This window comes from Pseudorasbora parva, chromosome 8 (genome assembly GCF_024679245.1).
Source record: "Pseudorasbora parva isolate DD20220531a chromosome 8, ASM2467924v1, whole genome shotgun sequence".
Classification (NCBI taxonomy): domain Eukaryota; kingdom Metazoa; phylum Chordata; class Actinopteri; order Cypriniformes; family Gobionidae; genus Pseudorasbora; species Pseudorasbora parva.
The window spans coordinates 45,620,441-45,637,441 of NC_090179.1; the positions used below are offsets into that span (position 1 = coordinate 45,620,441).

General features: G+C 40.3%; 1 protein-coding gene across 1 annotated transcript in view; it reads right to left on the bottom strand.

The window, feature by feature from the left end:
* LOC137084567 (NACHT, LRR and PYD domains-containing protein 12-like) overlaps positions 1 to 17,001 on the bottom strand; it is a gene marked incomplete at its 5' end in the record, with an annotated part of 382,843 nt that overhangs the window by 2,472 nt on the left and 363,370 nt on the right. Inside the window, 2 exons of the mRNA XM_067450858.1 lie at positions 1,416 to 1,589; positions 11,099 to 11,272. Of these exons, the coding sequence (XP_067306959.1) occupies positions 1,416 to 1,589; positions 11,099 to 11,272 (348 nt within the window). The remainder of the gene's footprint in view (positions 1 to 1,415; positions 1,590 to 11,098; positions 11,273 to 17,001) is intronic.

The window sequence follows — 17,001 nt, forward strand, 5'->3', positions numbered from 1 at the left end:
CCCTCACACACTGGACGCGATTTTAACGTGCGAATAATTCGCACGATGGTTTTATTTTTTGGTCAGCTGTTTGTGTAATGAGCGCTTCCACACCGAACGCGAATGTGCTGCGGCGAAAAAATGGCATTTATGTTTTTCGTTTCAGTTTCGATTTTTTTTTTTTACTCTAGCTGCGCCAAAAACGGCTTCAACCAATCACATAAAAGGAAACAAAGGTGACGAAATGTCCAGATGATGTCATGAGCTATTCACTCAACATTAACCTTTGCCAGGTGTGGCATATCTCATGAGATTACAGGTCTAGTCAAAGCTGTGCATCTGCAGCTGTGTTTACAGACAGCAATAACCTAAGTTAACCTTTTATATATCGTCTTATGTCCGCGATTATGGAAAGTGAATGTGTTGCCATCAGTATGTCTGTGGCACTTAAATGTTCACATTGTGACTGAACTGGAAACAGACCGGATGGATTGGTTCCTGAAGAGCGCGGTTTGTCTCGTCAGATGCGCTGCTGTCTCGGGATGAGATCCTCAAATTGTCCCACAGACTTAAGAAAGTACTAAAGTGCAGAACCGGCCATGATAAAGATTTAGCTCCTGTACATGATTAGCATCCTCCCCTTCAGACTCTCTGTCCTTCAAGACTGGGTTGCACCCGAAACCGTCTTTTAAATCAAATGAAAAGCTCATCTTCACTGTCCGTGTTTTCTCAGCTGACGCAGCAAATGTTTTGGAATGTTGGAGCTCTGAACGTTGCAAATTCGTGTCGCGGCTGATGTGAATGGTTTTGACGCGAAGTATTCGCAGACGAAAAATTTGCTTATTCGTTTCGCTTTTTCGTTACGCGTCCGGTGTGAAAGGGCCTTTACTGCTGAACATTTGGACTGTTACTGACGCTGGAGTTTGGATTGTTCTGGGTTACCGTTGGCCTTTCCGGACTGCTTTCTGCTGTGAACACCTGCCTGTTTCTGATCGTCAGTATATTATATTATTTATTTCAACAGTGTTGTCGTGTAAAACTATATGATTACTATGATACTTTTAGAACCAAATATTATTGCCCCATTGTTATTATTTTTGTATTTTAAATCATTTTAAAGGCCATTGTTTGCTTAGGTCTATTTTTATTACCACAAAAAATCAGATTACTCGATTAATCATCAAAATAATCGACCGAATACTCGATTACTAAAATAACCGTTAGTGACAGCTCTAAATGTAACAATAGTTTGATTCCTTTTTTAAATTTTGTTACTTAATGAATAAATTAAAATGATTAAATTCACAGTGTGATGCGCAGGTGATGCTCATTTGCAATCACTCCACCGGCCTCACACCGTTCTCTCACGGCTCTCGCCCGCCCTGCTCGTCACACACAGAGACTCAGTTTCATATCAGAGTCACGTATGATCTTACCCCAGTCTCTCCAGTTTACAGAGAGGATTCTCCAGCACAGCAGAGAGCAGCTTCACTCCTGAGTCTCCTAGATTATTCTCAGTCAGATTCAGATATCTCAGGTGTGAGGGGTTTGATCTCAGAGCTGAAGCCAGAGCAGCACAACCTTCATCTGTGACACCACAGCTCCTCAACCTGTAGAGAACAATGACACACATTAAGTCTATCTCCAAAGCTAAACATGAGCACTTACACTAAATAAATAAATAACACAATGCCATCAATATGAAATATATATAAATACTCATTAGTTCACGTTGTTAAAATACATCAGTTAGGATTAGAGGAGAGAATATACAGTTTGTACAGAATAACAATATTTCTGTGGAAAGACCCATAAAACATGGAAACCCAATGTGTGTGATAAAGTGTGTGTGAGAGAGTGAGAGAAAGTGTGTGTGTGTGTGTGTGTGTGTGTGAGAGAGAGAGAGAGAGAGAAAGTGTGTATGTGAGTGTATTTGTTTGTGTGACTGTGTTCATGAATGGTTGTATATGTGACTGAGTGTGTGTGTGTGTGTGTGTGTGTGTGTGTGTGTGTGTGTGTGTGTGAGTGAGAGAGAGAGAGATTTTTTTGATTTTTATAAAAACATCTTTATTACATCACTTTTTCAATTCCTCCAAAAAAATTAACACCACAAAATATCAAAACACAACTCCTCTTCCACCACTGAACACACAGCATCATCATAACACCACTGCCGTACAAAATTATCAACAACGGAGAGAGAGAGAGAGAGAGAGAGAGAGAGAGAGAGAGAGAGAGAGAGAGGGTGTGTCTGTATGTGTGACTGTGTGTATGAGTGTATATGTGTGTGATTGTGAGGGTGTGTGTGTTTGTGAGTGATTGTCGTTATGAGTGTGTGTGTGGGCATGTTTTTGTGACATATGACGACACAAATGTGTATAGTATAAAAACAATTACGCCTATGGAATGTCCCCACATTTCACAAAAACAAACGTGTGTGACTGGGTGTGTGTGCATGTGTGACTGTGTTCATGAGTGAGTGTGTATGTGACTGTGTGAGTTTGTTGTGTGTGTGTGTGTGCGTGAAGGAGTGTTACTGTGTGTGAATGTGTGCGAGTGTGACAGTGTGTTTGTGTGTATGCGACTGAGTTTGTGAGTGTGTTTGAGTGAGATTATGCGTGTTCATGAATTTGTGAGTGTGTGTTTGTTTGTATGTGTGTGTGTGTGTATGAGACTGTGTTATGTGTGTGTATGTGAGTTCATGAGTGAGTGTCTTTGTGAGTGTGTGTATGTGTGTGTGTGTGTGTATGTATGTGACTGTGTGTGTGTGTGTGTGTGCGCGCATGTCTGTCTGTGTGTTTATGTGACTGTGTGAGTTTGTGAGTGTGTGTTTGTGTGTTCATGAGTGTCTTTGTGAGTGTGTGTGTTCATGAGTGAGTAAGTGTCTTTGTTAGTGTGTGTATGTGACTGTGTGTGTGTGTGCATGTATGTGTGTGTGCACGTGTGAGTTTGTGAGCGTGTGTGTATGTGAGTTTGTGTGCGTGTGTGTGTGTGTGCATGTGAGTTTGTGAGCATGTGCATGTGACTGTGTGTGTGTGTTTGTTCGTGAGTGAGTGTGTTTGAGACACCGTGAGTGGGTGTGTGTGGTGTGTATATGTGTGTGTGTGCGTATGTGTGTGTTGTGTGTGTGTGTTTGTTTGTGAGTGTGTGTGTATGTGACTGTTATATGTGTGTTGTGTGTGTGTGTGTGTTATGTGAGTTTGTGTGTGCGTGTGAGTTTGTGAGCATGTGCATGTGACTGTGTGTGTGTTTGTTCGTGAGTGTGTGTGTTTGAGAGTGTGTGTGTATGTGACTGCATGTGTGTATATGTTTGTGACTGTGTGTGTCTGTGTGTGAGTGTGTATGTGACTGTTATGTGTGTGAGAGTGTGTGTTTGTGAGTGTGGTTGCATGTGTATATGTCTGTGTGTTGTGTTGTGTGTGTGACTGTTATGTGTGTGTGAGTGTGTGTTTGTGAGTGTGGTTGCATGTGTATGTGTATGTGTCTGTGTGTTGTGTTGTGTGTGAGTGAGTGAGTGAGTATGTATGTGACTGTGTGTGTGTCTGTGTGTGAGTGTGTATGTGACTGTTATGTGTGTGTGAGTGTGTGTTTGTGAGTGTGGTTGCATGTGTATGTGACTGTGTGTGTGAGTTTGTTAGTGAGTGAATGTGTGTGTGACTGTGTGTCTGTGTGTTTGTTTGTTAGTGTTTGTGAGTGTGTGTTCGTGAGTGAGTGAGTGTCAGTGTGTGAGTGTGAGTCTGTGTTTGTGAGTGTGTGTTCGTGAGTGAGTGAGTGTCAGTGTGTGTGTGTGTGTTTGTGAGTGTGTGTGTATGTGACTGTTATATGTGTGTTGTGTGTGTGTGTGTTATGTGAGTTTGTGTGTGCGTGTGAGTTTGTGAGCATGTGCATGTGACTGTGTGTGTGTTTGTTCGTGAGTGTGTGTGTTTGAGAGTGTGTGTGTATGTGACTGCATGTGTGTATATGTTTGTGACTGTGTGTGTCTGTGTGTGAGTGTGTATGTGACTGTTATGTGTGTGAGAGTGTGTGTTTGTGAGTGTGGTTGCATGTGTATATGTCTGTGTGTTGTGTTGTGTGTGTGACTGTTATGTGTGTGTGAGTGTGTGTTTGTGAGTGTGGTTGCATGTGTATGTGTCTGTGTGTTGTGTTGTGTGTGAGTGAGTGAGTATGTATGTGACTGTGTGTGTGTCTGTGTGTGAGTGTGTATGTGACTGTTATGTGTGTGTGAGTGTGTGTTTGTGAGTGTGGTTGCATGTGTATGTGACTGTGTGTGTGAGTTTGTTAGTGAGTGAATGTGTGTGTGACTGTGTGTCTGTGTGTTTGTTTGTTAGTGTTTGTGAGTGTGTGTTCGTGAGTGAGTGAGTGTCAGTGTGTGAGTGTGAGTCTGTGTTTGTGAGTGTGTGTTCGTGAGTGAGTGAGTGTCAGTGTGTGAGTGTGAGTCTGTGTTTGTGAGTGTGTGTTCGTGAGTGAGTGAGTGAGTGTCAGTGTGTGAGTGTGAGTCTGTGTTTGTGAGTGTGTGTTCGTGAGTGAGTGAGTGTCAGTGTGTGAGTGTGAGTCTGTGTTTGTGAGTGTGTGTTCGTGAGTGAGTGAGTGTCAGTGTGTGAGTGTGAGTCTGTGTTTGTGAGTGTGTGTTCGTGAGTGAGTGAGTGTCAGTGTGTGAGTGTGTGTCTGTGTTTGTGAGTGTCTGTTTGTGAGGCTACGTCTACACTAATCCGGATAAATTTAAAAACGAGTTTTCGTCTAAAAACGCTCCGCGTCCACACTATCATTTTCAATCGTTTTTCAAAAAATGTTCATCTGCACTGAAACGTCTGAAAACGCTTACGTCCCCGTACTGCGCATGAGCAAACCCAAGACGCTTCGACTTGCGTCATTTCCGCTACTCGTTTATTTACTCTTTGAAATTGAGGCAATGTCGAGAAAAGGCTCTGAGTTTTTTAACAGTATGTACAAACTGACATTAATATTGAACAAGGCTGTCAAAACAGAAAGCATACAAAACAACTGCTGTACAATGTCGTTCACCATCTTGGCTGAATTGGTCACATGACTGCATCACATGGCTAAATGCGGCACCGTATTAAATATGGAGCCAGAATGGTGACTTTAAAATTTGGCATCACAAATTAAAATTGTCATTGAAAACAAAAGCAGAACTGAAAAAGGAAACATTGGCATTGAAAACAGTTGTATTGGCACTGAAAAAATAAAATAATTAAAATATTACAATCATATTCTTTTATTGTATTGGGATTTATTTGTATTTTTCAATGACAATCTTCAGATTTTTTCTTCATGTCACTCTTTTTTAGTGTCAGTTTTTTTTCAATGTCAGTGATTTTCAGTTTCAACTTTCTGTCACTGTTTTGGCGTGGAGAGGGGCGGGGTCTGAGGGGAGGGGTAAGTAGAGCGTAGTTTGCATATCATTTGCATATAGGTATACTGAAGCCGTCACCAGCTCTGAAGCCGTCACCAGCTCTGAAGCCGCAAGTTTAAGTCTTTTTTTATATTTTTTATCTGCCATTTATATGTTTTCTCGTGCAACCTGGCCGGCTTGGTTAACTTTTAACGGCCGTTATGCTGTTTTGTTTTTTCCGACGTCGACTGGAACATGTAAATTACTAACATTAGCCGTGTTGGCTAACTTAACTGTGGTTAATGCGGCTGTGTAAGTTACACTACTGACATCCCCAACCACACACACACACACACCGGAGACAGACGTTACTCCTAAGGCCGCGAGTGTGCTTTTATCTGTATTTAATTTAGTTGTGCTGCTGCACAAGACCTCATAAACGTGCTAACGCAAAACGTTCAGCAGTATCACACCAGCACAGCAGAATCCAGTGCCGTCACATGAGCATTAAATACAGATAGAAGCACATTCGCGGCCCTAGGAGTTACTGTGTAACGCTGCGTTTAAGCCGAACTAGCGGCTCTCCTGTGTGTGTGTGTGTGTGTGTGTGTGTGTGTGTGTGGCTGTATGTGTTCGTGAGTGAGTGTGTTTGTGACTGTGTGTGTATGTATGTGACTTTATGTGTGTGTGTATGTGACTGTGTGTGTCGTGTGTGTGTGTGTGTGTGACAATGTGTGAGAGTTGTTAAAGTTTGTGACTGTGCGTGTGTGTTCGTGAGGGTCTTTGTGAGTTTGTGAGTGTATGTGACTGTGTGTGTCTGTGAGAGTGTTTGTGAGTGTGTGAATGTGTGTGTGAGTGAGTGTGTTTGTGACTGTGTGTGTGTCTGTGTATGTTACTGTGTAATGTGTGTGTTGTGTGTGTTGGTGTGTATGTGACTTATGTGTGTGTGAATGTCTGTCTGTCTGTGTGCGTGTGTGTGTGACTGTATGTGTTTGTGAGTGTGTTTGTGACTGTGTGTCTGTGTATGTGACTGTGTTGTGTGTGTGTGTGAGAGTAAGTGAGAAAGCGACTGTGTATGTGTATCTGTGTGTGTGTGTGTGTGTGTGTGTATGTGTATGACTGTGTGTGTGTGTGGGGGGGGGGGGACGACGACGACTGTGACAGAGTGTGTGATGGGTAGGTTTAGGGGCAGTGTGTGTGTGTGTGTGTGTGTGTGGGCCGTGCAGAGAGTTCTTCAGGGCCAGGGGCTCAAATGTAAAAAAGGGGCAATATGTAAAAAAAATTTTTTATATATATATATATATATATATATGTGTGTGTGTGTGTGTGTGTGTGTGTGTGTGTGTGTGTGTGTGTGTGTGTGTGTGTGTGTGTGTGTGTGTGTGTGTGTAAAGTTTGGATACTATTTCATGTTGTTGCAATAAGTTTCTTCACCAAGCCTGCATTTATTTAATCAAAAATACAGAATAAAGTCGTGTTCTTTTTAACTTTTTATTAATCAAAAAATCTTGAAGAGTATCACAGCAGGTTATGAATAAATATTAAGCAGCACAACTGTTTCCAACATTGACATTAAATCATAATTTTAGAATGATTTCTGAAGGATCATGTGACACTGAAGACTGGAGTAATGATGATAAATTCAGCTTTGATCACAGGAATAAATTATATTTTAAAGTCTATTAAAATAGAAAAGCATTATTTTATTAATATTTCACAATATTGCTGTTTTTGATCAAATAAATGCCGGCTTAATGAGCATAAGAGACTTCTTTCATAATGCGTCATAATTATCAATACTGGTAATATAATAAAGTCCTTTCACGTCACCGTTTGGCCAGCCTACACTTCACATAATCGGCCTGTAGGTGGCGCTGGGCTTCATTAACTTTGATCGATTCATCAAATAGTAAACGCTGCATCAAAAATACAAGTAATACTACTTACCATTAATGCGACTTTTGGTGCTGCGTGGTTTTGTGCGGTGCTTTTTTTGGCCGTTAACATCCTGTCAGCGACGCAATTTGATTTATTACATTTTCAACCGATTTGTTTCAACTTTCTTTGCCAGATCACGATTGGTTGGTGTAACGTTATTATACATGACAAACGGGCATTTACGAAATATATGAGAGAGATTTTTAATTAAATCGACACATTAGCTTTGATTTTTGATGAAAAAAATGTTTGTTTTATTTTCCCCCGTAACAGACACTCTCTGAAAGAACCATATATGACAAGAGCGCCGTTTCCGAACAGACTGAGGAAAATCAGCCGGTAAAACGCACGCAGCCCATAGCAACGCGCCACGGCAACGCCTCAGACCGACTGATATGAAAAATAAACAGATATTTCCCGACTTTTGAGCCGTTCGTTACTATTGTACACATTGTCATGTTATTATAAGTCAAATTTATTTTGTTTCATTGACCACAAATATTATCAGTAATATTTGTCTTAAAGGGGAACTTTTGATTTATTTTGAAAAAGGGCAGGGGCTCGAGCACCCAAAGCTCCCCGCTCTGCCTGGTGCCTGGTGTGTGTATGTGTATGACTGTGTGTGTGTGTGTGGGCATGTTTTTGTGAAATATCAGGACACAAATGTGTATAATGACATGACACAGGTATTACAGTAAAGGAGAGGGTGAAATATGAGGACATTACCCATGGCCCCACTTTTCAAAAGGCTTATAAATCACACAGGAGGAGTTTTTTGAGAAAGTAAAAATGCAGAATGTTTCCTGTGATGGGTAGGTTTAGGGGCAGTGTGTGAGTGTGTGTGTGTGTGTGTGTGTGTGTGTGTGTGTGTGTGTGTGTGTGTGTGTGTGTGTGTGATGGGTAGGTTTAGGGGCAGTGTGTGAGTGTTTGTGTGTGTGTGTGTGTGTGTGTGTGTGTGATGGGTAGGTTTAGGGGCAGTGTGTGAGTGTTTGTGTGTGTGTGTGTGTGTGTGTGTGTCTGTGTGTGTGATGGGTAGGTTTAGGGGCAGTGTGTGAGTGTTTGTGTGTGTGTGTGTGTGTGATGGGTAGGTTTAGGGGCAGTGTGTGAGTGTTTGTGTGTGTGTGTGTGTGTGTGTGTGTGTGTGTGTGTGTGTGATGGGTAGGTTTAGGGGCAGTGTAAGGGGATAGAAAATACGGTTTGTACAGTATAAAAACCATTACGCCTATTTTTCACAAAAACAAACGTGTGTCTCTTTCTGTCTGTGTGTGTGTGTGAGTGTATCTGTGTGCATGTGTGTGTGTGTGGGTGTAATCAATGTTACATTGTACAGATCACACATTTAAGTTGTAAATGCGAGTATAGTAAATGTGAGTGTGTGTGTGTGTGTGCAAGTTTGTGAGTGTGTGTGTGTGGTGTGTGTATGTATGCGTGTGGTGTGTGTGTGTGTGAGTTTCTGTGCATGTGTATCTGTGTGAGTGACTGTGTATGTGCATTTGTCTGTGTGTGTGTGTGTGTGTGTGTGTGTGTGTGTGTATGTGTGTGTGTGTGTGAGTGTGTATGTATGTGTGACAGTGTGTGTGTGTGTGACAGTGTGTGTGTGTGTGTGTGTGTGTGTGTGTGTGTGTGGAAGAGAGTGTGTGTGAGTGTGTCAGAGTTTGTACTAGGGATGGGCGATTTGGCTTAGAGGGGCGTAGCAAACTTTTCAAAAGTGCGGGGATGGATGTGGTTTGTTTGTTAACGATGAATAAAATAACAGAAGGATACAAAACGAATAACTTACAATAAAGTGACCAGATTCCTGAAGTGGAAACCGCGGACATTTCCTATTCGAGTGGTCCAAATACCACTGAAAATCTAATTTGTTATTATCTATTAACTGAAAAACAGGGACAATATATGTTTGAATGTTTTTTGGTGTTGTGGGCTCCCTATATTATTATTAACATTAATAATCTTTATGATTTAGTTTGATTATTATGATTTTTGATGATGCGCTGCAGTCAGTTGCAGCTCGTGGCTCTAAGTTTCACGGGTAGATTGCGTCATCAACACACATTATCGCAAAAGTGCAACAGAAGTAAAATCTCTATCGTAGGCCAATTTTGTATTGTTCATATTGCATATTATTCATATCGCCCATTACTAGTTTGTCCACATCTCCATGGTTTATTGAACTGTTAGGCCGGTTTCACACTGCACGCGTTATCAGGGCGTAAGCAGCGTGTGTTTTTTCGGCGTCCATGTTAACAGATTAGAGCATTCACACCGCACGCAGAGGCGTCGCAGGAGCAGAGCAGAAGAGGCAGTGCCGCGATCGTTTCAGAGCAGAGTCTATTTTTGCCGCGCTGCTCACGCTGAATTAAAGCCACAGTGCACAGTTCTTGATAAAACTGACCTGGTTAACATGAATAATTACACAAATCAGCATAAAATCATTAAGTGAAGTGTTCTGTGAGTTTCATTATCACCACATGACATCCTGCGCTGTGAAAAAAATGCGCTGCCAAAATCTTCTGCCCAAACGTCACCGGGCCGTTTAAATGATTAAACCCAGAGGCATATCTTAACTTTAAGGTTACTTTTATCATGTGAACTATATACAGCATGTTATATGCATGTGTTTTTGGGACAGAGGGGAAAACGGTCGCATTTGCAGCATATATGATGCGCTGACCATCATGAATCAAAGCACGAGAATGACAGTGTCGGAGGAGGACACCGGAAAATGTGACAGAATGGACAATATTCGTCTGTATTTGCATTACACGAGCCGCGGTTCAGCTGCGCGAGACAAACGCTGCCAGTGTGAATGACCAATGGGAGCGCGCGGCTCCCGCTCTCCATACACACTGCTTCTGCTCTGCCAACGCACTGCTAACGCGCGAGACACAACTCTCCAAAGACTCATCAATATTATTTAACTTTCAAAATATTGCAAATCGCGTTCTAATCTCAACACAAATGCCTTACAATGGGTGCAAATGCGATCAGAGATGATGTTTTCTGTCTGACCGTCAATCCGAGATGTTTCAGTCGGTCTGAGATGATATTAGGGCTTCCAAATTTGGCAAAAATGTTGATGGATTGGTGTTGGACACTATTATCAGCTATTATCATATTTATTTTACAACATCAGCAAAAGTCGTCAGAAGCCATCGGAACATCTTCCTCGAAATCACAAATACAACACAAAAGAATTGCCGTCTCAGATGTTTCTCCACTCTGCAATCGTCATCTCCTTCATCGCTCTGATTGGTTTAAGGTCTTTCCAATTGCGCCCAGAGGCATTTGAGCAACGTCTGTTGGTGACGCCCCTTTGGAAATGATTTGTCTATGAAGTTATTTGACCTTTGAACCGTTGTGGACTCATTTCCCCTCAGACGCAGTGCTTTAATCGCGCGCTTGCACAGCTTTCATAACGTCCACAAGATTTATCTGTGCATCCGATATTACAAAAGCGATTCCCAATAATGGGAAAATGCTTAAATATCGGGAAAAATACTGGGAAACCGATATATTGGATGATCTCAAACTTTTATTACCACAAAAACATCTGATTACTTGATTAATCATCAAAATAATCGACCGAATACTCGATTACTAAAATAACCGTTAGTGAGAGCTCTAAATGTAAAAATAGTTTAATTCCTCTTTTCAATTTTGTTACTTTATGAATAAATTAAAATGATTAAATTCACAGTGTGATGCGCAGGTGATGCTCATTTGCAATCACTCCACCGGCCTCACACCGTTCTCTCACGGCTCTCGCCCGCCCTGCTCGTCACACACAGAGACTCAGTTTCATATCAGAGTCACGTATGATCTTACCTCAGTTCCTCCAGTTTACAGAGAGGATTCTCCAGTCCAGCAGAGAGCAGCTTCACTCCTGAGTCTCCTAGATTATTATATGACAGATTCAGTTTTCTCAGGTGTGAGGGGTTTGATCTCAGAGCTGAAGCCAGAGCAGCACAACCTTCATCTGTGACACCACACCTCTCCAACCTGTAGAGAACAATGACACACATTAAGTCTATCTCCAAAGCTAAACATGAGCACTTACACTAAATAAATAAATAACACAATGCCATCAATGTGAAATATATATGAATACATGAACCCTCAGGTGCGCGCGCGCTCGCTCGCAAAGCAGACAGCCACACCAAGCCTGCAGTCTCCCTCTCAGATACTGAAGCTTTCGCGCCTCGATCGCCCCCCGGTGACCGGTCCCAGTATAGCCGCCCCTCTGTGTTTTCTAATGGACGCCAGGCAAACTAAATAATAAAAGTATACTTCAAATTAGGGCTGGGACAACGCGTCGACGTCATCGATGACGTCGACGCAAAAAATACGTCGACGCAAAATATGCGCGTCGACTCGTCAGGCTCAAAATAAAGATGGCGGCGCCCGGAGAGTAGTAGCAACCATAGATGTACATAATAAAGTATATTATTTATTATGTATATCTATGGTAGCAACACGAGTGGCTCCTCAGACTTTCAGAAGTGCAAGGCTTGCGGGTTGGCCACAGTCTATGGGGTTTGTGCGCGGTGCGCACTGGGCATTACAGGCATGCGCGCACGCGTTTTGTTGTCACGGCTACATAAACAAATTTCTGCACACAGACAGATGTTTTGGTAATATTTGATGTATTTTAATCACAAAAACAAACGTTTGCATCAAGTGAAAGCATCGGGCACATTGGCTACCTACATAATAAGCTGTTTTAAATTTAAAATGTTCAATGTCTAATCGCGCTGATGTGACCGAGGGTATCCATCCTCTAAGTGAGCAGTTTCATCCCAGGACTATTCCGGTTTTAAACGGAATATTGGCGCCCATAATGCACTCTACATGTAACTGTTTTCACTGTCATGCCGCGGATGCGCGTGGCGTTTCTGTTGCGGGTCAGCCACGGGGCTGCGTGGCGTTTTCTCTGCCTTTGCACACTAGAAGCGTGTCTGACGCGGCGCTGCTGCTGCTATTGATGCGGAGGGAAGCCCTATTCCTAATGCTAAACATAAATAGCCTACTGATACAGCAAAGAAAACGTCGGGAGTAGCCACATATCTATGGTATTGACGGCAAAATAGGCTACAGAATATTTCGTTCTGTATTGACAGTTGCAATATTTCAAAATCGATAATTGACGTTTTTTATTATTACAATTAGGCCTATATCTGCATTTATGTAAACCTACAGACTTTCAAACATGAAAATGTAATTTAATAATATGTATTCGTGTCAAAATGATATATAAACATCTTTTCCTATTCTATTTTGCCTGGAGACGCTCCCAACACACGTGAAAAATAAGCGCTCTTCTATTTCTAGCATGCGCGCGTTTTCCGCGCGTCAGTGTGCAAACTCCAACCTGTTTACATGGGAGCCGAAGCAAAAACGGACACGCCACGCAGCCGAGACGCTCACGCTTGCAGTGTGTCCCCGGATTTGATTAACCAGCTTGTTGATATTTAATCGATGGGCATAGCCTGTAGGCTGAGTTGCATACATAGAAAAATCGTATAATGTGTTTCTTTGTTGTAGGTTAATACTTATTTATTTGTGTGTGTGTGTGTGTGTGTGTAGCCTACTTTATGTTTTCAAGGTTTTATTAAATGCATTGCTCTTGTATAGTCTTACTTTGGAATTTTAAGAGCAATAAACATATATTGCAATGTTAAGGAATTAGTTTTTTTCATTCAGATAATTAAATCGACATGTATAAATTAGGGCTGGGCGATAAAACGATAACGATAATTATCACGATATAATTTTCCTCGATAAAACGATAACAACAGGTCGATAAATTCTCGATATAATGCTTACGCGCTATGCGTAATGCTGCGCATGCGTATTGCAGGCCGGTAATGTTTACAGTCTGTGGCTGACAGGCTTGGAGGATCGGAGATAAGTGGAGCGATAAAAATGAGCAATAATGAAGAAAATGCAGCGCTCACGGCCAGCTCAGAGGACACAGATATCGTTGACAAGTTAGTTCGCTCAACTTCAGTGGTTTGGAGATATTTTAGCGATCCCATCCGACATAAAACAGAGCGACGTGCGTGGACTGCTTATCATAGGTTCACATTCACCACACAGAATTTAATTATTAAATTATCTTGTTTCTTCAAAGTCCTTCCATATAACATGCAGCCCAACACAGCGGTGAATCTACATTAACTACATTCACACACAGGCTTATTACCTTGTTAGCTGTAGTGGGTGACTTACAACAGGCTAACGTTACCAAACTATAATCACTAAAGCATCGGACTTGTACATCGCTATCATAATTGTTTGTCTTTGGTGATGTATTAATGACTCCGCATCGCCTGTATCAAAAGAGAAATAATGTCATCTGGTGTTTAAAATGAATAAAATAGACTAGACAGCCCTTACTGGAGATCCACAAACACTGAACTTTTCTCTCTCCCGACCAGCCCACTGTCGGTGAGGTGTGTTTGTGTGTGTGTGTGTCGGTGAGATGCACGGTGGACCAATCCACTGTGAGGCAAGAGAAGGGGCCTCAAAATGTTTCTTAAAACGCTTTTTTTTGACCGTTTGCGTTCTTAGTGTTTTACTTAGACAATTAAATATATTAACGCTCAATATTGCATTATTTGTTCTGTTTCAGCTGCGAAAATCGTTCACAGCAGAACCGCAACGCGTCTCACAACAACGTGTGTAAATGAACGATTCATTGTTTGAATGAATCGTTTGAATGAACGACTCAATGACTCGCTCATTAAGACGGCCACCTGCTGCCACCTACTGGTGGTTTAATTTGATCTTTAAACATACTTTCCAACATGTCTTATTTGTCTATTCAAAACTACAAATCTCAAAACATTATTTAATGCTGTTGTAATTTTTCAGTGTAAATTATTTAATTTGATTGGTAACTTATAGTGTTTTATTTTAATTAAATGTATTGATCAAAATTACAAATATAAAATGAAACATGAAGCTTAGCCTATAGTTAATAAGATTAAGGGAAAATGACCTTTATAAAAGGTGAAAATATCACAAATTTCAAATGATTCAATAAAAATAAAAACCACAAATATGCAGATTTAAATATGTCAAAGCTGATTGAACACTGGTGAGAATATTGCTTCAGAATAAATTATATTTACAACACACAAACACACACACACAAACACACACACACTTTTCCGGACAAGCTAATTTTTTACTTGGGCAAGCTTGAACGATTTACTTGTTCCAAGGACAAGCACATGAACATGCTTAATTTCAAGCCCTGTATAATGATATATTATTGATATATAGTGTTGAGTAAAAAAATGCTGACCACAGTTAAGATTTTAATAAATAAATCTACCTCAGTTTTAATAAATTGTTCACCTGTTTGGGAAGTGTTTGTCATGTTTTGACAATAAAGGATAGTTTAAAACCACAGCTAACTGTCTGTTTTCTACATATTTCACTCATGAGCAAAAATATGCCTTTAAACTTTAAAGAAATAAAGATTTTACATTTATCGTGATATTTATCGATATCGACTGATATGCTAAATTATATCGTGATAATTTTTTTGGGCCATATCGCCCAGCCCTAGTATAAATTGCTATTAGGCAATTAATGGGGAGATAATCGGTAATCAAATCGTAACCGAATCGGACAGGAAAAATGAATCGCTAGATTAACCGATGCATCGAAAAAATAATCGCTAGATTAATCGTTTAAAAAATAATCGTTTATCCCAGCCCTACTTCAAATATTTTTTCCCCAAAGTTAGTTTATGTCATTGAAGGCAGTTATCATCACGAGTATCATCAAGAGTATTTGTACACACACACACACACACACACACCATATTACAGCACAGTAGAGGTACACACACACACACACACACACTATATTACAACACAGTAGAGCTACACACACACTATATTACAACACAGTAGAGCTACACACACACTATATTACAGCACAGTAGAGCTACGCACACACTATATTACAGCACAGTAGAGCTACACACACACTATATTACAGCACAGTAGAGCTACACACACACTATATTACAACACAGTAGAGCTACACACACACTATATTACAGCACAGTAGAGCTACGCACACACTATATTACAACACAGTAGAGCTACACACACACTATATTACAGCACAGTAGAGCTACGCACACACTATATTACAGCACAGTAGAGCTACACACACACTATATTACAGCACAGTAGAGCTACACACACACACACAATATTAGAGCACAGTAGAGCTACACACACACTATATTACAGCACAGTAGAGGTACACACACACACACACTATATTACAGCACATTAGAGCTACACACACACACTATATTACAGCACAGTAGAGCTACACACACACTATATTACAGCACAGTAGAGGTACACACACACACACACTATATTACAGCACAGTAGAGGTACACACACACACACACACACACTATATTACAGCACAGTAGAGCTACACACACACTATATTACAGCACAGTAGAGCTACACACACACTATATTACAGCACAGTAGAGGTACACACACACACACACTATATTACAGCACAGTAGAGCTACGCATACTATACAGGGTATATACAACAATCCTTAAGTTAAATGTACTACTTTTTAATCCCTTTTTTACTACCTTCAGAATATTTTTTAAAACCATCACGACACTGAATTGCAAGTGTTAATCAGCGACCTTTCTATTATTTACACAGATTTTGACATATATAACACACAAAAAAGAACAGATTTAGAATCGACAGCAGGAGGAAATCTGTTATAAGTTATCATTCAGACACAGTAAGATAGATCTCAACATTCACAAAGGAGAAGCATTACTGCACACACATCTGATTTACATTAATAATTGGTAATTCAGAAATTAAATTATTTACTGTTTTTAACCAACAACAAAACCTGAGCCAAATACTACATTTCTATAACTGTGATAAGATGTTGAATTTAACAAAATACTAAAAACTAATGCTGTCAAATGATTAAAAACTTTAACTAGATTAATCAAACATTACTTCTGTGATTAATCGCAATAAAAAAGAAATGTTTTGTACGTTTTTAATATATTTTTTTATATAATAATTTCACTGTTAATCAAATTAATGTAGAAACAACATAAAGACAGTATATTTTAAAAAATTGTTTAAATGGCATCTTTTTATGAATGAAGGCCAGTATTCATATACAGCTACTGTTTTTTTTATTACATTTATTATTAGGCTTCAAAAATATAACAGTTTTTAATTTCAGTAAACTTAAAACAATGCTAGTAAACCCATAATAAATGTCTTGTTTACTCCTGCCCTTCCTGTCTTAACAGTTAGGAAATATACAGATATTTAATAAAGTTATCAAAGTTATCTGCAGTCTGCACTGCATAAACTATAAATTAAAGAGTTAATCCTTATTAAAGCTACAAAAGTTATTTAGTCCAGAGCAGCGAGTCATTTTCTCTGTTCCCTTTGCTCTTTAACTTTACTGACAGGAAGCTTTATCGGCTGCTGTCCCTTTAAGAGCAGACAGACACGCGGATCTCACTGTTTACTGTCTACGGATCGCGCCTCATTCTCTCACAACTCTTTTTGTTCATTGTAGACTTTATATAAATCATTTAAGATTGCTCTTATGAGGATAGTCGTTGTTGAAGATATGCCTTGATAAAGCGTAAGCCAGCCCCTTCTGTTGAGTGCGCAGTGCTCTGAGATGA